At 40.3% G+C, this 27,726-nt stretch overlaps 5 protein-coding genes across 5 annotated transcripts in view; 1 reads left to right on the forward strand and 4 right to left on the reverse strand.

The window, feature by feature from the left end:
- Positions 1-560: 560 nt before the first annotated feature.
- naa10 (N-alpha-acetyltransferase 10, NatA catalytic subuni) lies at positions 561-3,252 on the reverse strand. Its single transcript, XM_063464285.1, has 8 exons — positions 3,070-3,252; positions 2,841-2,939; positions 2,662-2,720; positions 2,531-2,576; positions 2,000-2,115; positions 1,805-1,849; positions 1,206-1,290; positions 561-1,055 (listed from the first exon to the last, which is right to left on the reverse strand). The coding sequence occupies exons 1-8, from the start codon at positions 3,088-3,090 to the stop codon at positions 873-875; spliced, it is 654 nt and encodes a 217-aa protein (XP_063320355.1). The 5' UTR covers positions 3,091-3,252; the 3' UTR covers positions 561-872.
- A 1,247-nt stretch (positions 3,253-4,499) lies between these two features.
- On the forward strand, positions 4,500-10,532 carry zgc:158263 (ceramide kinase family protein). The gene is made up of 13 exons (XM_063465441.1): positions 4,500-4,623; positions 5,616-5,711; positions 5,884-6,021; positions 6,174-6,302; positions 6,391-6,454; positions 6,548-6,693; positions 6,779-6,853; positions 7,716-7,868; positions 8,149-8,254; positions 8,785-8,888; positions 9,658-9,854; positions 9,936-10,252; positions 10,418-10,532. Exons 1-13 carry the CDS (start codon positions 4,500-4,502, stop codon positions 10,530-10,532), a joined length of 1,764 nt encoding a protein of 587 aa, XP_063321511.1.
- Positions 10,533-11,845: 1,313 nt separating this feature from the next.
- On the reverse strand, positions 11,846-15,671 carry LOC134618505 (glucose-6-phosphate 1-dehydrogenase-like). Its single transcript, XM_063463933.1, has 12 exons — positions 15,539-15,671; positions 14,947-14,984; positions 14,699-14,807; positions 14,403-14,620; positions 14,164-14,322; positions 13,876-14,001; positions 13,693-13,786; positions 13,414-13,600; positions 13,041-13,276; positions 12,469-12,545; positions 12,178-12,270; positions 11,846-12,086 (listed from the first exon to the last, which is right to left on the reverse strand). Exons 1-12 carry the CDS (start codon positions 15,653-15,655, stop codon positions 11,996-11,998), a joined length of 1,545 nt encoding a protein of 514 aa, XP_063320003.1. The 5' UTR covers positions 15,656-15,671; the 3' UTR covers positions 11,846-11,995.
- A 787-nt stretch (positions 15,672-16,458) lies between these two features.
- galnt6 (UDP-N-acetyl-alpha-D-galactosamine:polypeptide N-acetylgalactosaminyltransferase 6 (GalNAc-T6)) lies at positions 16,459-25,068 on the reverse strand. Its single transcript, XM_063464244.1, has 11 exons — positions 24,731-25,068; positions 23,007-23,495; positions 22,297-22,469; positions 20,332-20,481; positions 18,863-19,097; positions 18,657-18,774; positions 18,365-18,565; positions 18,047-18,178; positions 17,852-17,953; positions 17,608-17,766; positions 16,459-17,113 (listed from the first exon to the last, which is right to left on the reverse strand). The coding sequence occupies exons 2-11, from the start codon at positions 23,483-23,485 to the stop codon at positions 17,000-17,002; spliced, it is 1,863 nt and encodes a 620-aa protein (XP_063320314.1). The 5' UTR covers positions 23,486-23,495; positions 24,731-25,068; the 3' UTR covers positions 16,459-16,999.
- A 473-nt stretch (positions 25,069-25,541) lies between these two features.
- The window catches only part of adcy6b (adenylate cyclase 6b), a 33,669-nt gene continuing 31,484 nt past the window's right edge, over positions 25,542-27,726 (reverse strand). The window contains exon 22 of the mRNA XM_063463349.1: positions 25,542-27,591. Within this exon, the coding sequence (XP_063319419.1) occupies positions 27,463-27,591 (129 nt within the window). The 3' untranslated portion in view covers positions 25,542-27,462. The remainder of the gene's footprint in view (positions 27,592-27,726) is intronic.

Genomic DNA, 27,726 nt, shown 5'->3' on the forward strand with positions numbered 1-27,726 from the left:
GCTTACAAGCACTCACTTTCACAGATCAGAATCCTTCCGATTGAAGACTTTTGTGCCAGCTGTTCTAGTATTTACACCTACCTACACCATATACTGAACTGGTGGCATGCTCACATGTGATTCATGTTTATCTCCTTGTCATGTGTTCAAGCAGTTACCTGAGGACAGATATCTATGGTGTCCTTTCCATCTTTAATCGTATGTATTAAAAACAAACTCTTTGCAGAGGATTAGTTCAGCTTGGAAGCTACAGTACCATTTTTGGAAAAAGAAAAGGACGTAGCCCACAGAGGAAGAATGCAGACACAATGAGTTGGGTTAAATCATTAACGTGGAAGAATTTTTCTTTTTATCCGTTTATTCCAACATCATCGTTTTTAATCCTATTTTTTGGGTCTTTAACTTTTAATCAGATCGTCACTCACAATACCAAGGTGGTAGTTGAGTAACTTTTATCAGACTCTGCTGGTTTTCGTTCAGAGATGCTCATTATTTGATGCCTTTTTTGACAAAAATGAAATACAAAAAGTATTATTTGACAGATTTATTCTGTTAAATAAAGACCAATTGAAAAGTACAGGCGGTCTTAAATCTCACACAGCTTTTACAATGACAGTAATCCAATAAAAATGACCAGACCAGTAATTAATTTTTATTTAATTTAGATAACTGAGTAGATTGATGCTATTAATAAAGTCTCTGCTCATCACTGCAGAAAAAAAATAACCAGAATTACCAAAAATAAAAAAGTGACGTAAATGTTGGAACATTTTTGGTGCCGAGATAATCAGAGTCTGTAAGGTCAGGGGAAATGGCAAATAGATAAAAACTGGATGCAAGGGATGATTTTAAAAATGTCTAGAGCTGCAGTGTCACTGTGAATCAGAAGAGGAATCTTTAACATCTGTGCTTTCTGTTGCCTCGCTGACTTCGCTCAGCTCTTTGCTCTCTCCTCCGCTGTCTCTCTCGCTTTCTCTCTCATGGTCACCGGACCCCGACGGACTTTGGCCAGATTGTGCCTCTTGACCCGGCACACGTGCTCCGGGTTTCCTCAGCTGTGAGATGACCAGGGGACCCCCAAAAAAAAAGAGTAACGCATTCAGATTTTGGTCACTTGCTCATATTAAGGGGCAATTCAGAGTGAGTGACAATCAAACTAAAGCAGCTTATATTTAAAAAAAAAAAAAAGATGTAAAATTAAGTACCTCATCAGCCATGTGGGCCAGGTCTCTTTTCATGGCGTAGGCATCCTCCCCATCTGCATAGTATTTAGGCTCTACTTCACTAATCCTGTGAAGGGACAAGATAATAGATCAGTTAAAGTCGGTCCAAAAAACATTCAGCTGTTCAGCATATTTTCAAACAGAATTTTAATGTATTTTAAAAATGAGAGTTATAGTTGAAACTATCACTAATCCAACCAACATTCTTTCATCTATATAAACAATCATGTAGAAAATGACCCTTTAAACTATTTTTAAAGCATGGTCAGGGAAAGAAAAAAGTAGACTGAGCCTTTAGACTTTAAAAAAACAAACAAACAAAAAAAAAAAAAACAACAAAACAAAACCCAGTACTACCTGGGAATAATAATCTTATAATTATCTACCAATATAAGTAACTATCACATTTGTGATACAGTTATCTGATTAATTATACTAAACACAGGTCAAATTATATCGACTACCAGTATTATTAAACTATTGTAGCCCAGCTGATGTAAATAAAATAAAAGTTGTAGTAGTACACGAATTACATTAAAAAAACTTAACAGTAATGTTGCTAGAGAAATAGAAATACTTACTGGAATTTAAGTGTGTTTGAGTACAGGTGCAGGGCAGCTCGGTTGCTGCAGTGGGGAGAAAACATTTCTTGAAAACAGGAGCACTTACAGATACAATTGGAGTCAGAACACATTTTGTACATAGGAATTCATACAATCATTTATGTACACAAAGAGATAAACCCTAGTTTGCAACAAGCCAAGAGTCCGCAGTACCTCTTGCGAACATGAAGTGAGACATATTTAGCATTGAAGTTTTCTATCATGGCCCGACTGGCTTGATCCATCAGCTTCTGAGCCAGTCCAAGACGTCGGTGGGACCGCTTTACTGCCTAGAAGACAGAGTGTTTTAGGTGAAGCTGGAGGTTTAAGAGCTAAAGATGTTAAGATTAGAACTGGGAGTAACCAAGAAGGATGCGATCAGAAATTAGTACATCAGAGAGACAGCTCAGGATGAGCAGTTTGGAGATAAAGAGGCAAAGATGTGATAGTTTGCAAATGTGCAATGGAATAATAGTGGATATATTATGGAGGTGCCAGAAACAGAAGTGATGAAAACCATGAAGAATATTCAGGAATGTAGTGAAGGAGGATATTTAGAGGGCTTGAATGACAGAGGAAATGCTAGCGACATGATGAGATTGGAGGCAGATCCGCTGTGGTGAACCCCCAAAAGGAGCACCCAACAGAATATGAAGAAAAAGAGGCAAAGGAGTTGTCTGAGTTGTCGCTTGTGCTCCGACTCACCAGGGATGTTATGTGTCCATGAGGTACATCATCTGGGTCCTCCTCCCTATAAAGAGTTTGCAATAGTCATAAGAATCAATGCGTTTTCTTAAAAGTGACAGCAGGATACAAATATGCTCGCTAATACTTACATCTTTGCGAGCACATATCCCACAATTTTCCCATTTTCATCCTCTGCTATATATGAGAGCTGGAACGATTTAAACGGAAGAACAATTAGAGCCATAACCGTACACACTGTAATGGTCTGTATGATAGGAGCAGAGCCATTGGCAGAGACAGGGAAACTGGAATCAGCACTGCTCGTTACCTGTGGCCATGACAAGCCGTGATAGAAGTAGTATTTCATCTGATAATTTTCTGGAAGACACAGCAGGTTACAGTGCTGCATGTTCATTAGGTCCTCCGGCTGAAAGAAACACATAAAAAGGGTCACACAGCTGACCGGCGATATCTGCTCAGCTAAACTGCAGCCTGTAACGTTAGCTTAGCTCTGTGCAGAAACAGCGTGGCTCTCGAGTGAATTTCTCTATACTTACCCGTGCGTTTCGTATATTCATTTTCCAATATCAATTACTAACAAGATTATGAAAATCAAAAAAATCAATTATACTACACTGGTCAAATGATTCATAACAGTTCCCCTACGGGGTTAAAGAGCTTGTTTCGCTAGCTAACTAAATGGACCTGCTAGCAAGGAAAGCAAGAGGAAGGAGCGTGCCACAATAACGTCATACACTTCCGCTCTGCCGGGATTTCAGAATAAAAGTTGTACCTATTGTATTAATCGGATTTATTTTGAAAAAGAAAAAAAGTGGCCATAAACCCTTGCTGTGGCCCGACGGTGGCTAACATAGACAGACAACTATAGGTAATTTGAGGTTATACATTTTTGTAAATTAACAGGGAACTGATGCACACATTTTACTAGACAACATTCTCTGTTTAGATTAAGATTTTTAAATAATATGATAAAAATGCAACACATTTTCAAACACTTCCAAACACAAAAGAGGATTTTTTGAATAGACACTGGATTAAACAAACTGTTGTTGAAAAAGTTTATATTAGAGATTTAAAAAAATGTAAGAGCAATCCCACAAAACAAAAACAAACAAAACAAAACAAAACAAAACCAAAAAAAGCCGCACAGCCAGCTAAAATATAAAAATGTTGCTTCAGCACTAATCAATTAATACTCTCAACCTTCGGATAAACTGCCTTTATATCCTATCGTTTACTGCAAAAAAGATTTTGGATGAGGATTTATTTATTTAGTTATTTCTTTTACTTTGCTGTCCTCCTTGCTGCATATGTCAGATTTATAGTCTGTCTCATTCTGTTATTTAAAAGTCTCATCCTTGTAAAAAAAATAAATTACGGTAGACTGTAATTTTAAATGCCATCTATCTGCTACTTGTCGTCCTATATTAGTCTACAACAAGTATTATTAGTTTTAATATTTGATGATTTACAGAGGCTTCCACACTCAAAATATTTAGATGACGTAATGAGAAATGCATTTAAATTTCTCATTCTGTCAACGAAGCAATACTTTTAGGTCAATCAAACAGAGAGAAAGCACACATTCGCGTCAGATTACTTGGCCACATTGCTCCAGGTAAACACCTGGCATCCAATCAGCAGCGCAACATGCAAATCGAGCAGGTATCAGAAGAGGAGGGTGCAGATAGGAAATTGGTATTTTCAGAATAACGCCCGTGTACCGGGCGGTGACTTCAGCATTTTAAAGGAATAATACTCTGAGCCTGTATTCAGAAAAGGTCTCCGGGTTCATTTAGATGAACATGTAAAACGTCCTCAAATCAGATAAGGACTGAGGCCGACTGATGACGAGATCAGATCGCCGGTGTCTGCACTTCTCAGGCATGCAAACGCCATGGGCATAAAGTGTGATCAGGAACGCGTACGGGAAAGACTAACTCTGTGACTGAAAGCGCTTTTCTAGATGGAGACTGACCTGAGGTTGGAGTCAAGTTTGTGGATCGGAAATAAAAGATATCGGGCCGTCCTCACAGGTTGGCATTTGAAATGGACTGAGGCAGATAAAAAGAATGGTGACAAGAAAACAGGTAAGTGCTCGTGTATCTCCCTCACATCTGTATCCTAGATGTTTAATGGGGCTTTATAGAGACTGTGTTTAAATGAGAGCGCGACACAAACACTCACAAAGTTTCACAATGCACTTTTCCCCTGTTTTACTTAACATTTAAAGAGCCAAATATAAATGTACACACATGGACCACTTTGCAACACCACATTTAAAAGAGAAAGTCTGCTTCGTCTGCACTGTACTGACATAAACTGAACTGAACTGACAAAAAAGACAGTGGCCTACACCACAAACACCAATTACAAATTAGACGTTAAGTTTGAACACAGGAAGGGGCACATCAATTGAATCTAAGTGCATGCAGAAAACGTGAAGAACGAGTTGAGCAGCACAAACATGACACATGACCTACAAAGGTAGTTTACTAAAAACACAGGCACAAACACACCCACCTCCTGGCATAATATTATACGCCAACACTGAGCTTAAATTCTAGTTTGCATTTTAAAAAAAAAAAGTGTTTTTTTTTCTGTCTCATCCACAAATATAGGCGAAAAAATATTTTAATACTGTCCAGTTAAAACCACTAACACATTGTGATTTATGATACACTGCCATAGTAAATGATGTAGAATTTGATCCTTTTAGGTGTGCCAATCGGTCAGCAGACACAATAAGCCTTCTCCATCTTACGTTTTTAAAGGTATCACACAAACAATAGCTCAGCTCTATTCAAGCGTCCTCGTGAGCCACCACATCTTAATAAAGCAGCAGCATAAACGAATAGGGGCACCACGATGGAACTGAAGCAGCATGGAATTTCAGCTAGCATTATTGTATTGTTTGGGCCTGAGACCTGGCAAGGAACCAGCTGTATCATACATTAATTTCTATGACAAGTGAAAAATGAGAAACAATCCTTTTGTAGAGTTAAAAAGTTCACTCAGTTGCAGCGACACAAAGAAACATGTTTACTCAATTTTTTCACACTGTGCGTTTGCACGATTGAAGTTTCAGTACCTGTGGCAGAGGTGGTTGGAGTGGAGAACGGTCGGGTGGAGATCTTGCCCCAGAAGTCAGTTGAAGACACAGACAAAGATTTCACAGGTGGGTTTTAGATGACGGTGTAGTGCGAAAAGTATACACACAAGTTCACAGCTAACTTTACAATTTTGTGCAATGTGTGCCTGTAGCCCCCCCCACCACCACCACTTCCAACAGTTGATACTATGGTTTTACAGCATGGTTTCCATTTCTTGTATCTGTCATCTGCCTTCAGTTTTCTACATCAAGCGTAGCAGAAGTAGAAGCACTTATGGGTTGTTGTGGAGCCTGGGCCGGACCCAGTTCAGCTGCCCCAGTCGGGTCCTCAGAGACCAGTGGACAAATCACCTAAGGACTGCCCTCAAAACTCACAGTAGGGGTGGATAATTGGACTAGAAACACAGCTGATATTTAACCTTGTATTTCTCCTAAATAGACTATTATTTTACTTTAACAAAAAAAATAATCAGTTGCATGTCTGACGTTTTGAGCTCCCATCTGTGATATTCAACATGCATCTTTCAGGTCCTTTGCGTCCGCATAGACTGTTGGTGTTCATCAACCCATTTGGAGGAAAAAAGAAAGGAAGAGAGATCTACCATTCACTTGTTGCCCCTCTGTTTGAGCTGGCTGGGATCAGCTCTCATGTTATAGGTAAACTGATCGCACAGTTGATGTTTAAAGTTTAACTCTGATACACAGCCTTACAGTTTACATGTAATCATTATATAAACTTTTTCAGTGACTGAACGGGCTAACCAGGCCAGAGACCACCTCTTGAAGAAAGATCTGACAGGCTTTGATGGGTAAGCGCTATCAGCGCAGCGGTATAAATACTGTTGTGAAAGAGCACTGTGAGGTGCTTTCATAATAGAAACGATTATGTTTGTTTATTGCAGTGTGGTCTGTGTGGGTGGCGATGGCATGTTCAGTGAAGTACTTCATGGTTTGATTGGGCGGACACAACAAGAGGCAGGTCTTTGTGAGACTGATCCCGCTGTCACATTGCAGCCATGCCCACTTCATATTGGCATCATCCCTGCAGGTTGTTGTTCATAAGCAATTATAAACTGATGGCTTCAGATTGAAAGGTGTCACTCTCACTTCCTGATATATGTTATCTATTTTAGGTTCCACAGACTGTGTGTGTTATGCCACAGTGGGGGTTATTGATCCTGTTTCTTCAGCTTTGCACATCATTATTGGTGAGGAAATATTGCATACGGTCATGTGAAAAATAACGTTTTCACAAGACTCTCTGCAGCTGCGTGGAAACTAAGTACACCCCATGTCTCAAAGAACTATATTCAGTAGCAAAAACTTGAAATAATTATATTCGTATTACCACTCTTCTTTACAATTTTGCTTCAGTTCATTGAGGTTTGGATATTTTTGTTCATGCACAGGTCTCTTAAGGCCCTGTCTGGTCTGGACTTTTACTGGGTCATTGCAACATCTCGATTCTTTTCTTTTTAAGTTATTCTGTCGTAGATCTTGTGCTTGGGGTCATTGTCCTGTTGGATGACCCCATTTGGGGCAAGCATTAGCTGTCAAACAGATGGCCTCACATTTGACTCTAGAAAACAAACCCAAATCCTCCGCCACCTTACGTCACAGTCGGTATTAGGTGTTTGTGGTGCTGTGCTTGGTTTTTAAGGAAAAATAAAGCACCGTAATGTTAAGAAATGCTCTTATAAACTTTTCCAGATTGATGGTTTTGAGATCATTGCTGATGCCTTTCCTCCTTGGCATTGTGTTAGCAAACACCTGAATGCTCCAGATCTGCACACTGCAAAATCTTCTGCTTTTATCGAAGTGCTCACACTTATGATAATCAATAATCAAGTGCATTTGATTAGCAGTACCTGGATGCTACTTCCCCTCAAAATTCCTATGGAAGCAGTTAACGGTGTATTGATGTTTTCAAAGAATCGCACAGAGTCTTGTGAAAACTTTCTTTCTCATGAATGTAAAAGGAGTGTAACCCTGATCATTTTTTTTTTTCAAAATTGGAACTGTTTAAATAAGTTTGTATACCCACCCCTTGATGTCCTCAATGCCTTGCAGGAGACTCTCAGCCATTAGACGTATGTTCAGTTCACCATGCTTCCACCCTGGTACGCTACTCGGTATCTCTGGTGGGCTATGGCTTCTATGGAGACGTACTGGCTGAGAGTGAAAAACACCGCTGGATGGGACCTCTTAGATACGACTATTCAGGTCCAGACTGATGATTCATTTAAAACAAAGCAAATGACAGTCTGCCGAAGAACATTCTGTTAGATTCTCTATATTTATTTTTATCTCAAAGTTAAAAATTCATCCTGAAACTGTAACTGTTATCAAGATGACCACATTGAAAGTCTCTAGTGGCATCTGTGCTTCCCTTTTCAGCATTTGCTATAGTAAAACCACTGTTGTTCTATTTTAAAATCTTGCACATATACAGTATCTGGTGTTCTGTATTTTTACCCGACCTTATTTTTTTTCTTCTGTATAGGTACAGTTGTGTACCTGAGCAACAGAAGCTATGCGGGCATAGTTCAGTATCTACCAGCAGACCCACTGCTCTCCAGCCCTAGAGATAAAACGCGCTGCCTCTCAGGGTAAAACGCCTACTAGAAAGAGATAAAAAGAGACTGTGCTCTGGCTTTCCTCCCATTGTTAATGTAACTGCAACTTTCACTTGCAAGTCAGGCCAAAACGTGACCTTGAAGAAAATATGAAAGCCTTTAACTTTTTGGTTACTCTGGTGGGTGTTTTAAAAAGGAAGATCATTTTTAATCTTTTAATTTGAAAGCGAGAAGGTGCCCTTGTGAGGAGCATCATTATTATTCAAGGACTAGTGAAATGGGTCAAATTCACTTTGAGATACTGTAACTGCTACCCCCTGTAGCAGGGACTCAGGTGTTGGTTGCTCGTTCCTTGAGGAGGGTAGAAGAGAAATAGCAAGAGAAACTTGATCTAGTTGAAAGTTGAGACCAAGCCTCTTGTTAGTACCTTAGTTTTTGTTTGGGGCAGGTGTCTCTGGCTGTCTGTGAATGGATTATAGTGCTCTTATGAATGCTGTTGCTAAGGTCAGGGAGCTTGTTAGTTCACAGACTTGATGGAGAGTGAAACTCTTTGTTCTTTTTAGGTGCAATGTGTGCTCCAGAAGTACAGAGCGACTATTCCCACACACTTCTGATTCAGGCTCCCTGTACAGCTCCCACTTCAGCCAGTACAGCAATGACTCTGAAGGTAACGATACAAATACTCGTAAATTCTGGTACATGATAACATCAGACAGCTGCTGCAGATTGGTGCACATCTCAAATGTGGACTGTTGGTTTGAGATTGAGTGACTGTGGAGGCTGTTTAAGTGCAGTGAACTCATTGTCATGTTCAAGAAACCAGTTTGAGATGATGAGAGAAGAAGCCATCAAAAGATGGGTACCCTGTGGCTATAAAAGGACACCACTGACACTGACTGACACCACCACCCTTAAGTGTTGATGCAAGGCAGGATGCATTCATGTTTTTATGTTGTTTATGCCAAATTCTGACTCTACCAACAATCAGTATTCACTGGAACAAAACTGAACCACAAAAGATTTTTTTCCGTCTTCTGTGGTCCAATTTTGGTGAGCCTGTGAAAATTATAGCCTCAATTTCCTGTTTTTAGCTGACAGCAGTCGCACCCAGTGTGGTCTTCTGCTGCAGCCCATCTGCTTCAAGATACAACTTTTTGTTTGTTCAGACGTGCCCTTCTCTATACCTTGGTTGTCACGACTGGTGGTTTGAGTTTTTCTTGCCTTCCTGTTGTTGTCCACAACACATAATGAAATAAGTAAAATCACACAAATGTTTTTTCCCCCATTTCCTTACTCTATTAAAATTGCCTTATGACCCCTGGGGCACCTCTTTCTATAATTAAACATTGGCCAAACATTATTTTCTTTTAGAAATCATCAACATCTGCTAAGATTGGAGATACTACAATTAGAACAATCTCTTTGTCTCTCTTTAGGTGAATGGGTGAGTGTGGAGGGCAGGTTCAGGTGTGTATCGCTCACTTGTATGTCCAGCTCATGTGCCAGGAGCCCATTAGGTCTCTCTCCATCTGCTCATCTGGCAGACGGAACAGGGGATCTCATCCTAGTATGGGACACTCACCCACTGAGCTTCCTCAAGTTCCTCTACAGACACACAAGCACACAGGACCAGGTATATCACGTTCAGCTGAAAACAAAAATGGACTGAGAAATTTTAGAAACTGCTTGACCCAATCGTTCCTACTTCTCCTAGTTTGACCTGCCGTTTGTGGAGGTCCATCGAGTGAAGGCCGTCCGTTTCTCTCTCCCAGATGGCAGAGAAGAAGAGGTGCATGAAGAAATCGGAGAGCTGAATCGCACAATAGGTGGCGAAGAGCGAGAATACGTGGACACTGTAAGCAGAAATGGATCTCAGCAGCAATTGGCACAGAGTGTGGTGGAACGAGAGAAGATGAACGAGCACAAAACAGTGGCTCCTATCCTGTGTGGTCTGTGCCGCAAAAAGACTCCAGCTGTGTCCGTGTGGAACTGTGATGGAGAGATTCTGCCTTTCACTGAGATCTTCTGCAGGTAAGAGCACCACCCAACGTGTTGTTCTACAATTCAATTTCATTTATACAGTGCTAAATTACAACAGTTGCCTCATAGCACTTTGTATTGTAGGGTAAAGATCTTACAATAATACGTTATGATACATAAGATTTATAATTAAATAGATTTGTTCACTTCTGTCAGGATCCATGGTCAGCTGGTACGTCTGTACGCCAGGGGCATTGAGGACGGAGCAGCCATGCAAAACTGCAGCCAGGAGAGTGACAAGAATAAAAGTAGATGCATCACATACAAATAGTCTGAACTAAATTCTTGATGAGAAAAAAGTGAAGAATGGAGTGTTTGCATCGTGGGACTGATTTGTGAATTTATTAAAAAATAAAAAAATAAATAGCCAGACTTGCTTTCTGTGATTGCCAAAAAGTTCCTTTTATTTCAGGTACTTCTATGGATTATCTTCATTGTAATAATGATGAAGACTATTTATTCTTAAATGTGCATGTGTGTGTTAGTTGACTACCGCTTGCTAATTTTGGGGGCTTTTTTTTGTGAGTAAACTACATTAATTTATACAGTATGCGGCAAGTGAGCAGTTTGTGGTTTGAATTTTATTTATGTGCACAAGTTTTCAGTGAATAAAGTCATGGGAAATGCAAACAGAACTTGAAAGACAACAAAATCTTTGTGCAATGAAAAAGGCTTGCATGACTTTTTATTGCTTGATTGTTCAGCAGCAGTGCAGATTTTATATCCAGCTGAATAAAAGGTGAAAGATTACTGGTTCTACATTATCAGTGAACAATTTTCTAGCTTCACACAAATCTATGAAATGCATGACAATTTACAAATATATATGGACCATTAAAATCATTACTTCAATAGGTTGTCACAAGAAACTACAAAAAGTTGTTTAAAAAGATGTTTGTTCTTGCTCCACTTCCCGCTGCCTTCAAAGTACTGGCAGGATCACTTAATGGTCTATTACTGATGTGAAAGAAACTGTGTGCATGCAGTTCCAGTTAGGCCTTGAACCTGGCAGAGACAAAGTACAAGAACCAGAATCAATCTGGTGAAAACTGCTGATAGAAATAGAAAAAAATAAAACCATTTGAAAACATGTTAATGTTCATGCATTGTAAGAGATTAACATGTTAGTAAGAGAGTTCTTAGTTTAGATTAGAACATACCTGAGAGTTGTTCTTACCTGACGCCAGACATTTAAATGTGTTTCCTGCATGACTGATACTAAAAGAGGCACCTGTTGTTACGAACCAGGCCAGCAGGTCCTTCTGGTATACATGGGTCTGTTTATGACTCCCATTGGGCATTAGCGACAATTGTAAACAAAGGCCTTACAATACATTGAACACTCTTGAATTCTTAACAGTTAAATGGCACAGCCAGTAAATAATTATCCTATACTCTATCTATAAGATACCATAAAGGTTGTAGATTTTCCATGTCCACAATGTCGTAGGAATACAGATATTTGCAATGCTTTAAAAAAATTGCAAGAAAAAGAGTGAATGATGATTTATTTAGAAATACCAGATTTACATCAAAATCAGACTGTTACAGCTTGTTTTAATCTCTGCTGTCATTCTCTACATAATTAGTCATAAAAAGCAGTGCTTTCTTCTGTACATGCAGAAATCAATCAAGTACAGCAGTGACTGCAGTAAACTTGATTGTTTGTAAACTTTGTTTTTTCTACAGTGGTGGCAATCTTTTCTCAAGTACTTGATTGTGAGACAGAAAGAATTAAGCGGTGTGGGGCTGCACCCACTTGTATGTTCCCTCATAGCGAAATCCCACTCTCTTCAGGAGATCGTCTGCTTCTCTTGGACCACGACTGTGGACATAACAGATAAGACGGAAAGAAGAACTGTCACTGTTAAAGTATAATATGCGTATTTCATTCTGCGTCATAAAACAGTAGTTACCTTCCATATGTGTAGGGAATGGGGCGTGGCTTCTCTTTCTCTACGTGGTGGAGGAGGGGGGTGAAGATCCTCCAGGCCTCCCGTAACTCATCACTAAGACAGAAAGATGAAAACATTTCAACCAAAAATAAATAAATAAAAATAAAAAGAGGGAACACTGAAAATCACTGCCTAAAAAACTTAAAAAGAGCTGTTTAAACGTGGCCGGTACACATCTCCAACTAAAAGTGTTGATAAAATATTTGGCAAAAACTGTGCAGATGTGCTCATGTTTTCAATGATGGCACCAACCTGCGAACAAAATGCATTTGATTTCCACAGAAGACATCCAGTATGAGTCTTTCATAAGCGTCTGGGAGCTTCACATCCTGCACATAGACAGCAGCTGTTAAACTCCTACATGCATACTAAGTTCAAGTTTACTGACCTACAGTATCAAGGATAAGTAACAATGGGACATCCACCATAAAAGTCTCAAAATGTATTAAATATAATATTATTTTAAAGTTGATTTATTGTGCTTTTTCCCAACTCCATCTATTGCCAAGAGAGTCTTTGAAGAACAGGTGGGTGTCACTGCTGTACTAACATCTGGAGCAATTTGTCTGAGATGACTGGATTAAGGATTTCCACACATACTGACATCATTTCAAAGTAGAAACCCCCCCCCCCAAAAAAACAAAAAAAACTGAAGCAGTCTAAGCCTAAGGTTGTGGCTCACAAGGATTGCTCATAAATAAATTGTCTTTTCCTTACAGAATATATACATTCTGTAAGGAAAAGCATAATACGTTTCCTTCAAGAGTAAGAGTTGCTTCTGAAAGCTGGATTACAATGAATATTTTGACATGAGCTTGAGGTACCTTGTATCGACTCTTGTAGGTGAGATCCAGCTCAGTCTCCTCTGGATTGAAGTAAACTCCAGGCCTCTTGGTCATCATTTTTAAGTAAATGGCTTCATCTGGCTGCACCCGCACCACCAGTTCATTCCTCTGACAGCAATCACCAAAAATGTCTCCCGGCACGTCAGTGAACTGCAGACGTACTTCTGCTTTCCGCTCATTTAGTGCTTTACCACAGCGCAGAATAAAAGGAACTCCTGATGTACATGGTGTGCATGGTGCGATGACATGCATAATGGATGCAAAAGCAGAAGAGGGAGAATTTAAGGAGGCTTGATAAAATGTAGACTAGGAGAGACAGGTGAGGAACAAAAAAGCTGGACTAAAGCCTCACCATCCCATCTCTCATTCTGGACATGCAGGACTGCTGTTGCAAAAGTTGGTGTGCAGGAGTCTTTGGGCACCGTGGGATCATCAAGGTATCCCAGTCTGGATTGACCTTCCCCTTCAGGATCTCCGACATACTGGCCAAGCACAACATCTGATACTTCAACAGGAGGTATACACTTCAACACCTTCACCTAGAGTTTGTAAGAAAAAAATGGGGTGGATAAAGGATGGCAAAGACTTGATAATCGTGCCATGGAAAGCAATTCCCAAATCCTGGTTTTACCTTCTCATCCCTCACATCATCTGGACTGGTAGAAGGAGGTTTCTCCATTGCAACCAAACAGAGCATCTGGAGAAGATGGTTCTGCATGACATCTCTATATTAAGAAGAAAAGAAAGTAATGTGGGAAAGTTTACAAACTAACTTTTTTTAAACTTACATTTATCTGTATGCAGTCTCTCTCACCGAATAATACCAAAGTCATCAAAGTATCCTCCACGGCCCTGAGTGCCAAAAGGCTCCTTGAAGGTGAGAACCACACAGGCCACACTGTTCCTGTTCCATATGGGTCCAAAAATGCGATTTCCAAACCTGGAAATGAGTGAGTAAAATATTACTAAAACAAAACAGGAGGATGGAAAAGTTGAATAGTAATGAATACTTCTGAAATTCAGCAATACCATCTATGACAACCTGAAAGTTCACTCCTGTGATAAAGTCCACCAAAAAAAAAGTCTGTACTGAGCTTGTTACCTAAGCACCATGAGGTTCTGGACCATCTCTTTCCCCAGGTAGTGATCTATGCGATAGATCTGGTTCTCTGTAAACAGGGACGAAAGGTGGGTTGACAGTTCCTGTGAACTCTGGAGGTCACGACCAAAGGGCTTCTCGACAATTACCCTGTTCCAACCTCTGCCACAAAAACAGTGGATTAGGAAAATGCAATCAACACTAAGTGAGATATTGTTTTTAAGGACTTGTCAGGTACTAACTTGAGGCTCATGCAGTGGGTTCTGATGTTTTTGCTGACATGATGGTAGACAGTTGGTGGTAGAGCCAGGTAGAAAAGTCTATTAGCGTTGGCGCCCCCAGGTAGAGATGACAGATGTTTGCTGAGTTGGTCGAAGGAGCTGCCGTTATCGTACCTGCCACTCAGGTAGGAGTTTTTACTGAAGAAGGCTGATAGGTAGTCGCTTTCTTCATCACTGACCTGGGGAAGATGAGGAACAATGATTTCTGAAAACACAAAATCTTATCTTTAATAGTCAAACACCCTTAAAGGTACTACCTTCATGTGGGGAAGACATGCTGCCTTGATGTCCTCTACAGTTAAGCTGGACCGAGCAAAACCCACAAAAAACGTGTTGTCCGGAAGAAGGCCGTCTCTGAATAACCACCTGAAAAATTCAAAGGTAGCAATGCAGAAAACTTTGGCCAAAGGTCAAACTCCTCATTACACAAGGTGACTAAACAACTTTAAAGCACGGCTCTGTTATTAATGTAGCTGCTGTGTGCGTGCTGCAGTTCTTTACTCACCATAAGGTTGGATAGATCTTCTTTTTAGCAAGATCTCCCTGTTTAAATCATACAAATTCAAAAAAAAAAGTTTCTTTAGATCTATTCACAGTGAACGGACACTCAGAGTCCAAAGACTAAGTAAACTTTGGAAATAATCACTGTGGTGCAAGAGAATCTGCCGAGTAATTGAATAAGTCACATTTTCCAGCAACACACCTGATCTGCAGAACTCAGACTTCTAAATGTGAATTAGGTTACTAGAACAAACATTCATGACTAGTAAACATGGAACTGGTACTTTGTTCCCAGCTCAATGCCAAAAACAGTGAAAATGTTTTTGCTGCCAAATCATCAGCTTCTATTGTTGCTCAACAAAGGAAAAAGCAGATGCAGCACATTTCAAACTGCATGCGCTCACACCTGGCTTTCATTCTGATTACCACACTGCAACAATGTATGATGTTGGATGTATTTTTATGCAAGTTTTTTTCTCAAACCAGCCCGTGACTTCAGACACCGCGATGTGTTTAGAATACGGTGCTATTACAAGACCAGTGACCACATTAAACGAGACATTTCATCATATGCTGCATGAAAGAGCTGTACTCACAGATGCTCCCAGTATGATGAATAAGTGTGTATTGGAATGACTTGACCGCTCCTCCCCGTAAAGCTCCCTCCTGAGCTGCCCAAACACCTCAGAGCGAGTCAGACTCTCTGAGCTCATCTTCTGACCAATCTGTTCTTCGTCCGTCTCTGCTGTGACCACTCGTTTCCCTGTGGCTGCATGACACTCAAAATTTCAGCTGTGATCCTCGCCTTGCAGAAAAGTTTCCCGACTCTGTGCTGCCACCTACTGTACAAAATGGGTAATGCCTCTGTGCCATTGCTTCCTTCAATGTATTTTAGAGAATTTAATCGCTGCCATTTACCCTGCTTTGTCATGTAAATCTCATTTGTATATGAAATCAAGAATCTGCACAGTCCATCAGATGAAGTTTGATAAACCTGCTCAGTGGCGTTAAGTCACATTTCAGGTCTATTCACATGAATTTAATGCCAGGAATGTTTCTTGCTCCTCAGCCACTCCTTAGATAAATGTTGCACAACTGCCTAACAGGTACCTCTGACAAAGCAAGTCTTAACTCTTTGTAGAAATGAGTTCTTATCAGACTACCACCCTGGACACAGTTTTCTCGGGCTGTAAAATGAATCATGAAGCGTTTCCAGGCTGTCAGCCCGGAAAGCCTGGGTAGCTTTGAAGCCCGATGATTTGATATTGCAGTATCAGTAACCAAAGAGTCTTTGTAAATTATTCCTTTACTCCTTCCTATGAGTGGCTACATTTTGTTAATCAGTGCCAACCATTTCCCAGCTAAAAAGAAAATTAAGATTAGTGCCTTGTGTAATATATAGCAAATATATACAAAGAAGCACAACGTACAACAGATGATAGTTACAACTCCAATATATTTTAGTTTTTATATATAAAACTTTCAGGAATAGTCTTGGCAATTAAAAACAAAAAACAAAAAAATCAAAACCCCAAAAACAAAAGACAAAACAAACAAAGAAAAAAAACATACTGTGTACAAACAAGCCCTCATCTAAAACATAATTTTTATTTAAAAAGCAGACATCTGTTACTCCTCAGTAAGATATAAACTTATCACATTCAGTGTCTGACAAAAACAAACAAAGGAAGAAGAAGTTCAGGTGTAAATCCAGTCATTTAAGGTCACACGTTTTCACAGCTTTGCCATTATCAAGGTGACACTCCCAAGTGCCGCAGCCCAGACGCTGAAGATCCCCAACCACCAGCAAATGTCTTTGCAGAGTTTCTTTCATAAATAAATTTAAAATGAACTAAGACCACCCCAGGCATCTGACAGATGTGACTGTCTTTACCTTGTCCCTCCTTCTTTAAATATTCATTCAGTATGCGCCCCAAGCTTCACAGCTTCTGTGAAGTTCTACTCAATCAATATTGATGTGGCTCCTCTGTGCCAGGTTTGAGAAAGGGGGGGAGGGTAGAAGGTGTCAAAGGTCACCCGGCGGGAAGACTGGAAGGTCAGGTGAAAGTCCAGTGCTGGTGGAGTTCAGCAGCATTGCAGTAGTCCATCAAAATCTGGCCTCCTTTCAACGCTAAACATTGTCCACTGCTTGGATTCTTCAGAAGATTTTCCTGGAGAACAGAAGGAGTTGGCAAAACTCAAATAAACATAATAATTGAAAGAAATAACTGTTGTTTGGATACAACAACAATTGGTTAAACATCTAGTTTGAGAAAAATCACAACCATCACAGGAGATATAAAGCAAAAGATGGCCCTGCTGAAGGTAAAATCTCCCTAGCACCACCTCTAAAGTTTTCTACCTTACATATTATATATCATGCATTAAAGCAGTTCAGAGTGTACACACGGCAAGTTGAGGTTTTATACGTTTTTCTTTGCGATGACCGTCCACTAGATTTTTCAGCAACCTCATGATGACACTCAGTAAGCTTACTCTTTTTCCCCTTTATTTCCCAGTTGCAGCTACCTGGAAGACAGCTGTAGCTTTACATGTGGTGGACAAGTATGATAGCGATTAGCTGCATTTGGCCAAATGTTAAAAAAAAAAAAAAAAAAAAAAAAAAAAAAAAGGAAAGACATGTTGGCTTCCAACTGCTCCTCACCTCTGTAAAGACCCACTCCTGTTCAGGGGCCACACTGGTACCTTTCCCCTTAAGGTGGCACAGCTCAAGCTTCACCGGGTCTGATCGCACCGCCGCATGAAGACACAGCTGTTTTCCAATGTTATGACGCAGCTCCTTATGAGATGTATACTCAAAGTACTAAAGGACACAATCATCCAATTAGAACTCGAATGCTGAAAAGCATAATCAAATCGTCTTTAACATACTGCATCAGTTACTTTACCTGGTTGCCTCCCATGTTGTGACAATGATACATGATGAGAGGTTTACCCCCCTGGTTGTTCTCTCCAGCATCCAGGCACATATTAGATCCTAAGTTTTTAATCTGGACCAAACATGGACACAATAATTAAATATTGCCACAGGTACACATCACATGTTGCGCATTAGATTTTCGCTATTCATAAAAATGACTCACAGATCCAGATTTTTCTGGATTTAAGTCTGGAATAAAGATCTCTGGGTAGACTGTATTTAGGTACCAGCTGAAGTTCTTGCAATGAAGCCTCTCTTTCAGATTCAGGCGATCAGAGATGTCTCCAAATCTATGCTGTAGAGCGAAAGGGGTGTTATTTTAAAAAAAAAAACCCAAAACAAACGAAACCCCCCCCCCCAAAAAAAAACCCCAAAACAAAACACACTAATAAACTTATGAGCACAAAATCATATCAACTTGAGTCTGCATTCCAACCAAAAAGTATCAGAACAAGGGTGATAAATTATTCTTAAAACTGACCTCACTGGCCATAATTGCTGCATTTTTGTTACGACGATAGTAGATCTTCTTGTAGTCATCCATCCAGACTTCAGCTAGGCGCACCTGGTTGCGGGTGATCACTTCAGTGCCCTTGGGGAAGGTGTGGGGGCTCTTGGTACGGAAGACGTGGCCCACCACAGAACAAGGGATAATCTCTAGCTGACCTCCACACTGCCACACCTGACTCAAAAATGACACTCAAACTCAGTAACAGGAGACTTGTGACATAAAGTGGATCTGTGTAAGCAGAGATTAGATAAAGAGGTCTGACCCTGAATGACATTTCCACATTTTCACCGCCCCAAATCTCCATCTGGTCATCGTATGTTCCGATGTGTTCAAAATACGTTTTTGAGATTGCGAAGAGACCTCCAGCAAAAGTGGGTGTTCTGAAATGTTCATAGTCAGGCAGAAAACCAATCAGGTATTTTATACAGTTCAGGAAGTTGAATGTGACACCAACATAACTGTTCTTACTTTACAGGGTAGGTTTCATCCTTGCGTAGCCTCTTTGCATCCTCGGGGATGGCTTCCCAGCCAAAAGTCAGGCTCCAGTCAAAGTTACCTCTGTTATAGGCGCGGTTGGTGGCCACAGGCTTATGGAACTGAAAGCTGTTGAGGTCAATGCTGCTGATTTCTGGACTAACCACAGCAGTGGGTTCCTCAACAATTCGAGCCAGTAAGGGCTCTAGCCAACCATGGAAACACTCACCTAAATGGGGAAAACAGGACAGTGATGGCTTCATATTTCTTCTTAATATCAACTACAAAAATAATACCACATTCAGTGTAACATATAGACCAGGAATGTCAAACATAAGGCCCAGGGGCCAGAATCGGCCAGCCAAAGACTCCAATCAGGACAACTGAACAGTTTTGGAAAATATGAAGGAGGCCATAGATTTTTGTGACTTAACTGTATTTTTGTGAGTTTTACAGCTTTGCTGCTGATAAAGAGCCATTCATGCTACAGCAAAGTAAGTGAATAATAAATAATTTTTTTAAAAGAAATTTTAAAAATATTTTCTGTAATTTTATACATTTATCATGAAGAAAAACCAAGATTTGCTGTTGAAATTGCACTTCTTTATCTCATTATAAGATATCCCAGGATTAAATGTGTAGTTAAACAACTTTACACTGATACAAAGTGGCGTTTCATTTGTCTGTTCCACTCAAGATCAAAGTGGGTTCCATTTGACCCTCCATGTAAAATGAGTTTGACCTCATACAGACAGTAACGACAGCCAATAGCTTGGTTTAGATGTATGCTGGCATTATATTTAGCTGATTTTTTTTTTCTTCTGTGTGAAAATATTTAAATGTTGATGCAAAATACTGTACGTATTAAATCATAAATGCACAGACCAAAGTAATTAAGGATCTTGTATGAAAAAGCTGAACTGTATCCAATGGTGATTCAGTTAGGCAGAAAGAGTTTAAAAGTTACTAAATAAAAAGAGCGTAAAACAAAAGAGATCACTTCAACAAGTTGTATTGATTACGTGTGTCAAATGCAGCAGTCACTAAAAGAAGAGGTGCAGGTTTTGACTACATCCGTTTCAATACTGCTACATTAAAACCACTCCGTTTCTGGGGTCCTGCCCTTAAACTATGTGGTTTTAATACATTCATAAGCAGCGCATAAAACCAACACTTTTATTTAGTAGTACACGTAAGATGAAATAATCACGTATTACAAAATATGGACAAGTGAAAATTGTGTGGGTATGTGTGTATATGTATAAGTTTACTGCTGTAGTAAACACTTTTGTATTAGAGTACTGGAGTATTAGATTATTTACAGTATTAGAAGCTGAAAAAGCACATACATTTTTAACTCTTAGGGGCCCACCCCTCCAACTCTGAAATGCCTCAGTAAATCACCTGGGATGATTAAAATGGAAACTTTGACTTGTGTATTGTTTGCATGTGTGTTTTCTCACAGTGTGCATCAAGGAAGGTGAGAACTTCAGCTTGCGCAATACTGGCACCAAGAAGCCTTGCTGTGATGAGGCCCTTTCTCTCTGGCTGCCTCACCACACGGACAATCTTCAGCTGACGTATATACTCCTCCAGCCTGCTCTTCAAATGCTCTGCAGGGAAGCAACATAATCATATCAGTCCTTCCTTTATGTAAAACAAAAGTTGTCTTTAGGCAAGCTGCAACTTTGCTGCAATAAAAGTTACACTTTGTAATCAATGCGATTAATGTGACAGACATTAAACTTCAAACCAAGAGCATTTAGTGAAATGACATGAAAAAGTTAATCATCCATAAAGTTTGTACCCATGAGAGCACTGAAAAAAGAAATACCAATGAACTGTAAACACTGCTCGTAAAACTAGGTTACATTTCCTCTGCAGAAGCCTTCTTGACCACAGTGAACACCACATTTCTTACAAGTTTCAGTCTAACTGAATCCTCCAGCTTCACACCATGAGCATTATGAAAGCGATCTGTTAGTCAAATGAGAACCTCGCATACAGTAGGAAATGCATTTGAGGGTGCCAACATGATATGAGTGAAAACTGCTGCAAAAAAGAAAAAAAAAAAAAAAAGATATTTTAAGCTCATTTAGGCCACCAAATACCATTAATGAACAACAGGATGCTTGAGGTTTTTGATGACATGCGCAGCAGTGGGCTCATTATTTTAGTGCAATTGCAATCTTTTAGCTACAACATTGTAGTAAACCTGACCTACAAATAAAAAGGCATTCCATTGACTGTATAGCTTAGATTCTAACTAGAGAGCAAACCATAACAAAAGGGTCTTTCTATGAAACAAATGGCATGCCAGTAGATTTTAAAAAAGGTAAAAATGGTGAAGGAATGCTGATGCACAATGTTTGCCATTTCCAAAAGTGAGTAGTCAGCTTTGGCAAACACAGTGCAAGCAAAGTCATATCACCTGACATGCTGGATTGTAAAACACTTCCCATTTTGGAAAGCAGTGAACAGAATATTAAAAACAGGTCTCTTATCATAACTGTTCTGCCTGCTTTCACCGAGTTGGAGGTGCTCCCATAGGCTTTCTATCATCCTGCAGCTCATATTCACTGTAGCAAACCTGGACATATCCCTGGTAAAAACCCACAGGGTCATTCTCATATATGACCATGCAGACCATTGTTTGCCTGCTCTAAATGCAAGTCTCTTCACCTATCTGTAAAGTACTACTTGCTTGCATTTTATGAGCAAGCTGCTAAAATCCCAAGTGAACACTCTAGTTTATCTTATCAAAGCTGATAAAGCGACTGAATTATTGCCCTAAAAATCCTGAAGGTCAGTTTCATTAAGTTGAGCCTTGACAGATTTTCAGCATTTATCCCATTTATTGCTCGACAGCTATTCCATGATTATAACATATACATACAAAAAATAACCCACATCCTAGTGATTTTCTTTCACATTAAATTAACTATTCATGATTACAGTTATATCATGTAAGAAGTATTACTTTCTACAGGTGGCAAAGTGGGGCAGTGGTTAGCACCATCATGTCACAGCAAAAAGGTTCTGGGTTCAAATCTAATGATCATCTAATGATCAAGGGCTGCCCAAGCTTCCTCCAACAGTCCAAAGACATGCTGCTAGGTTAATTAGTAACTCAAAAGTGGCCACAAGTATAAATGTGAGCGTCAATGATTGATTGTCAGCTAGCACTGCAACAGACTGGGAACCTCCCCTCCTCCTATGATGGCGGGGACAGGCTCAAGCCCACAATTTTATTTACATTATTTAAAAGAAAAAAAAAAAAGGAATAACTTTATTATTTGCTTACTAGCAATAAAACTTTACTCCAACAGTACTGTATTGTCACACACCACTGAACCGAGGCTTCTTGTAAGCGAGTCCTCCACATCACATATGCCAAGACATTAGAGTACATGTTTTTTAACCCTTACCTGCAGTACTGGCATCATCTACCAAAATGATCTCTTTTAGTAGGATAGCAGGAGATGTGTGCAGGACGCTGAACACCGTCCTGAGGAGGGTTGACCAAGCCTCATTGTGGAACACTATAATAACACTGGTGGTAGGCAGAGGAGGACAGCGACGAAACTTCCTCTCTACGCACCTGTGGTGGTGAGCCACGTCAAAATGCAGAGAGAGAATGACAAATAGGTGTGTGTGAGAGTGAGAGGCTTTCATGGTGGCAGTCTTGCAAAGTGACACATAAGAGAATATTCAAGGTTTGCTCACTGATACTTTGCATAGCTCAATATGCATCACCTTTAATAACCAGCTCACAATAAAAGTCACTGGGCGGATAAATCTCCGGCCTACCGGGATGTACAAATATTACGTTGCACAAACAGAGCGGATTCAACTATTTACAACAGATTACCTTGCATTGTACTAACCAGGATACTGCATTCTGTGCATACTATATTTAAAATTGGTTACAGTAAGAGTAGTCTTTCAACTAAGTGGTTTTTTCCCAGTGAAAATGGGAGCACATTATGCAAACAGATGTAAATAATTCACCTCTGTGAGTATGACCCCAGCTGTGATGCAGCACATTATCTGGCCTGTGTACATATCATCATACTTACTGGCAAAACAGAGACTTGTCCAAGCTATGTACGTAATAAATCTGATAACATGCTCTTACTCAGGAGGCCTGGTGTCATCCCCCAGACTGCGGCTGAGCGAGATACGGTCACTGGCAAACTGGTTGAAACAATGCCGTGTCATTCCCTCCTCCTTCTCCTTCTCCTCCTCTGGGGTCATGCTGTCTTTTTGAAACGCTCTCCCATCAGCCCCTGGAGCTTGGGGGTCCTGTGGTGGTCTCTCCAAGTGAGGTTTGAGCTCAGCCTGAGTGTAAAATCCACTGGGGCACTTGGTGTCCTCTGTAGGCTGCTCTTTTACTGGTGGTGGCTGTGGAGCGCCGATCTGGAAGCCAATATTGTTGACAGCTTCTCGGACCATCCCCATTACCTTGTCCCTCTTTACCACCAGATCCTGTAACCAGGGGTCCCCAGCTGAAGAGCCAACATCCCTCTGGAGAACTACCAAGACCACCATGAAGAGAGTCCCCCCAAGGAGCACCAGTTTAAGGGGGGACATCCGCCGGCGTATAAAAAAACGCATTCTCTTAATGCTGTTAAACAAAAAAACAAAAAAAGGAAAAGAGTAGAAGATGTATAGTTTGTCTGTCTTGAACCTAACTTTGAAATACAATCCAGTCAACCCCCACACGTCTGTAACCCTTACCTTCTTTTAGCTACTAAACAGTCACCGAGCTATTTTTACAGTAAATACAAAAATGAAAAGCATGACAACAATCCCTTAAACCGGTTTGTGCCTCTACAAGCGTCAACGGTCATTGCAGTGGGTAATCTAGCCAACCATGCTCCTCCTCCTCCTCCTCTGTCTCTTTAGGAAACAGTCCCACAGGGCGGGTAGGTAGAACAGGGAAGAGGTGAGCGAGAACAAACACACCACACCTCTTTGTAAACACCTGAATTCACCTGTTCCGGCCACAATCCTCCAGGAGCCACGTGGCAGCAGGTGATCCTGACCCTGCAGGTCCCATTGCAGTAAATAGGTGACGCACAATGGATTCCCTCAAGACACCCACACCCAAAGACACCTCATCAGTAATGATTATCTGTCACTTGATTCAGGAAGTAGTTTTTTTGCTACGTGGAGCATGACAGGAGCATAACTTCACCCAGCCTTGGAGGCTGTTTTCTACTATGAGACCTGAAAAAGGATATCATTGCAATGTAGGACATCCACGTTTCCTTAGCTGACCACTGTTAAGTAAGAGACCCATCACTCTTACTTGGTCATAATTAATTCACTTAACAAGCCAGCTGACTTTCAAACTGGCTCAACAGGACATCCAATATGGAGTTCCACAGGAGGAAATAAAGAACAAACCTTTCATTCATTCACTCATAACTCTCACATAAGTACATACTGTGTAAAATTTACATCCCATTATGCCTACTCTTCCTTATCAGGAAGGCAAAACTTCAAATTAATCTTTTATATCTTTAGGAATATCGTAGCGCATTTAGGCTGTGGTCAGCAAGATGCTGAGAGTGCAGACAAAACGCAGACTGGGCCTTCAGCGAAACGCGCTCACACTAAAAATGAAAGAGGAAGAGTTGGTTGCATATGTCCTGGTTTAAGGTTCAAGTAGGGCCATTAAAAGCTTTAAATATAGCACGAAAAATACGCGTCCTGAATCGTTTGAGATAAACTAGAAATGGCTTATTTTGTCCCGTGAAGCCAATCTGGCAATTAAGGTCACAAATGACACAAACGGCTCGCGACTAATAGGTGGGTACTGTAGATGGTTTCTACACTTTAAATACCGCTACTTACCTCAAACCGACAAACAGCCGTCATCTGCACCTGGTCCCTCAGGCTCGATATTCCTTTATCGGTGTGTGAAGTTCTCACACGACGCGTTTTAGGGGATTTTTTTTTGTTTTTGTTTCAAGTTCCTTTAAAGTTTCCAAACAGGAGTTTAGCGTTAACCGGTCTCCCGGCTAATGCTTTCACTCGAACAGGTGCCATTTGTTGAAATAATTAGTTAAAGTGAGTCCCCTGCTGGCGGCGCGAGTCTTGAACTTACACTTATTTCCGTGCATCACATGTCACGCGCCAATTTTTTTGTGACGATGGCACGAGGACCTCTCTTGGAACATACAAAATACTACAAAAATAAGAGCCGCAATTTACAGAAAAATAAAATAAAGCTGCGGCGTTTCTTTTCCCCCACAAAGAGCCTCACTAGGGCTGTCAGCAGTTGAGATAGGCCACTGTTACTCGCAGTGAATACACATTCGTGCTTTTTTTCATCAGGGATTAGGAGGAATTTATGTCACTTAATTAATGTTCAGCATAGAGTGCTGTAAGTGGCATCGCTATTACCTCAACAGAAATTCATTATTTATGTGCACGCAATTAAATACTCTCTCCTGTATCACCCTCTTGAAACTGTAGACTGATTTATTCAGAAAACGAGAAGGAAGAATCTCTCGGGTTACTGTCATAGGGAGAAATCTTGATTGCAGTCTGCTGATTGACACGATCTCTAAATTAAATCTAACAAACAGAGCACCACTGTCTGGGCTGAAGCTGCGGACTATGAAATTAATTATTAAGTCTTTATTATTATTACTGTGAAAGGTGGGGAAAGTGTGCAACAGCATAGATTAAAACTGCAATCCAAATAAACACAATAAACAAATGTAAATAATAATAATAATAATAAAAACCCCAAAACAGACATTTGTTGACTTCTTAACCAAGGGGAATTTAATCAGACCAATAAATGCACTAATGCAGTACTCTCAGATTGCCACTTTTTTAAAAGTAAAACGCAACATTGTTTAGTTAACCTTTCATATTGAAGCCAGAGAGGGACGAGCAAAAGTGAGGATCTTTTCTGCAGCCCATGAAGGCCGCATTTCTGGACAGAAAAGTGAGCATATCAATCAAGTTTGAACCTTGTTTAAAATGTCAAAACACTCCTTGCAGTTGAATCAATCTGACCACCAGTACAGTAATCTAGCTCCTTCTGTAGTACCAAAGGTTTGGAAAAGAGTAGCTTTCTTCAGTAGCTTCAGACAGAAATATTCATTTATACATACATTCATATAACTCATTTCGGGGGTGGTGGTGGTGGTGGCAGGTGGGGTTACAAGCCTATGTGTGCCAAATACAAAATCAGGTCAAATACTGTTGTGTAAAGTATATACTAGTCCATGAAGAATGTGGACCTTGGAACTGCATAATCTCAAGGCAATACAGAGCAGACAGAAAATTTCTGCATACACTTAATCCTGAAGTGGTCAGGAAACCGGTTCACAATCCAAAAACATACATCATGTAGGCTTTCAGTTGGAATGAAATCAGTCAAAATCACAGTCCAGTAAAAGGCGTAGAAGACATAATTCTCTTCAAATTATCATTTTAACACACACACACACACACACACACACACACACACACACACACACACACACACACACACAAATAAGGAATGGACACATAACTCCAAAGAATAATATAAAACATGCCTCGTAGCAACCAGTTTGGCAAGAAAGCATTGTCATACAGTATCTTAAAAACCTCACAGTGAAGAGTGATGGTATGCCCACTTATAGATAAAGAACAGCATTCAGTAACATGTGGTCACACCCACACACACCACACATGCATACAGCACATTGTCTCACACACACGCACACACACGCACACACACTGGTATAAAACGTTTCATAACAGTTTAACAATCTCTCTTCATTTCCGTGACAGTAATGCAATCGTGCTTCCTTCATGTCGTACTTCTTGTTTTTGGCTTGAACCAAAAAGAGAAAAAAAAATTTTTTCGGAGAGCAAAGTGCTCAAAGATTTAAGGGAACCACAAACAGCCGAGGATCAGGCTGTTAAAAACTACAGACTGGAGGAAACAAATAAGGCCCTGATAAGAAACACAAAAATCCAAGACAGGGTAGTTGCGTTTGTTGTCTGCATATATGTGCATACGTGCACGTTCTCCTTCATTATAAAGTCCACAACAAAATAAGGGTTCATGCCTGTCAATGACAGTGACATTACCGTGGCCTTTGCTAGCAAAAGGATGAATAAATTACTTAAGTTTACTGTACTTTTTGAGCAGATTCATTAGTGTGTGTCAAATGTCAAACATTTGTTCTTTGGTTATTTTCATCCATAGTGTTGTCCTTGCATATATTCTTTTATAAAACAGTTTTGTTTTGTTTTTTCCACAAAAAATAAATAATTACTCCAGATGAAATACTTGTACTATTGCTCATAAACACAAGCATAGTCACTTCCGTCCTAAGGCAACTGGGCTTCATTAACTCTCGGGCAGCTTGGGGAGAAAAAAAAACAACCTCCTAACATGAACAACACCCTCCATTTGTGCATCTGAGTACGTGGCAACATACAGTCTCGTCTCTGCTGGCCTTCTACTGTCCCCAGAGTGCTTGCACCACGCTTCGAGCTGACCACTCTCTGTCTCTCTTTGCAGTCTCTGACGTATCAGTGGAGTGGGAGTCACTCTGCGGTCAAACGGTCTCTCGTTAACTACCTGGGGGGCCGCTGGTGAGGAAGTAAGTGGTCATCTCTCCCTTCCCCTTCACCTTGACGACACCTCGACATTCCAGCTGGTATCCATTGTTGGCCAACACGTGGTACAAGTCTGTAGTCACCTAAGAGATGACACGGATATTTGACACTCAGGATATTAGATATTCAACCCTTCCTAAGAGTCAGTCCCAGTTTCTCCCTAAAGCATGATGACAGAGGCATAAGTTTTTAAATATGAGGTTTTTTTTTTTATAATC

The sequence above is a fragment of the Pelmatolapia mariae genome, linkage group LG20 (genome assembly GCF_036321145.2).
Source record: "Pelmatolapia mariae isolate MD_Pm_ZW linkage group LG20, Pm_UMD_F_2, whole genome shotgun sequence".
Taxonomy (NCBI): domain Eukaryota; kingdom Metazoa; phylum Chordata; class Actinopteri; order Cichliformes; family Cichlidae; genus Pelmatolapia; species Pelmatolapia mariae.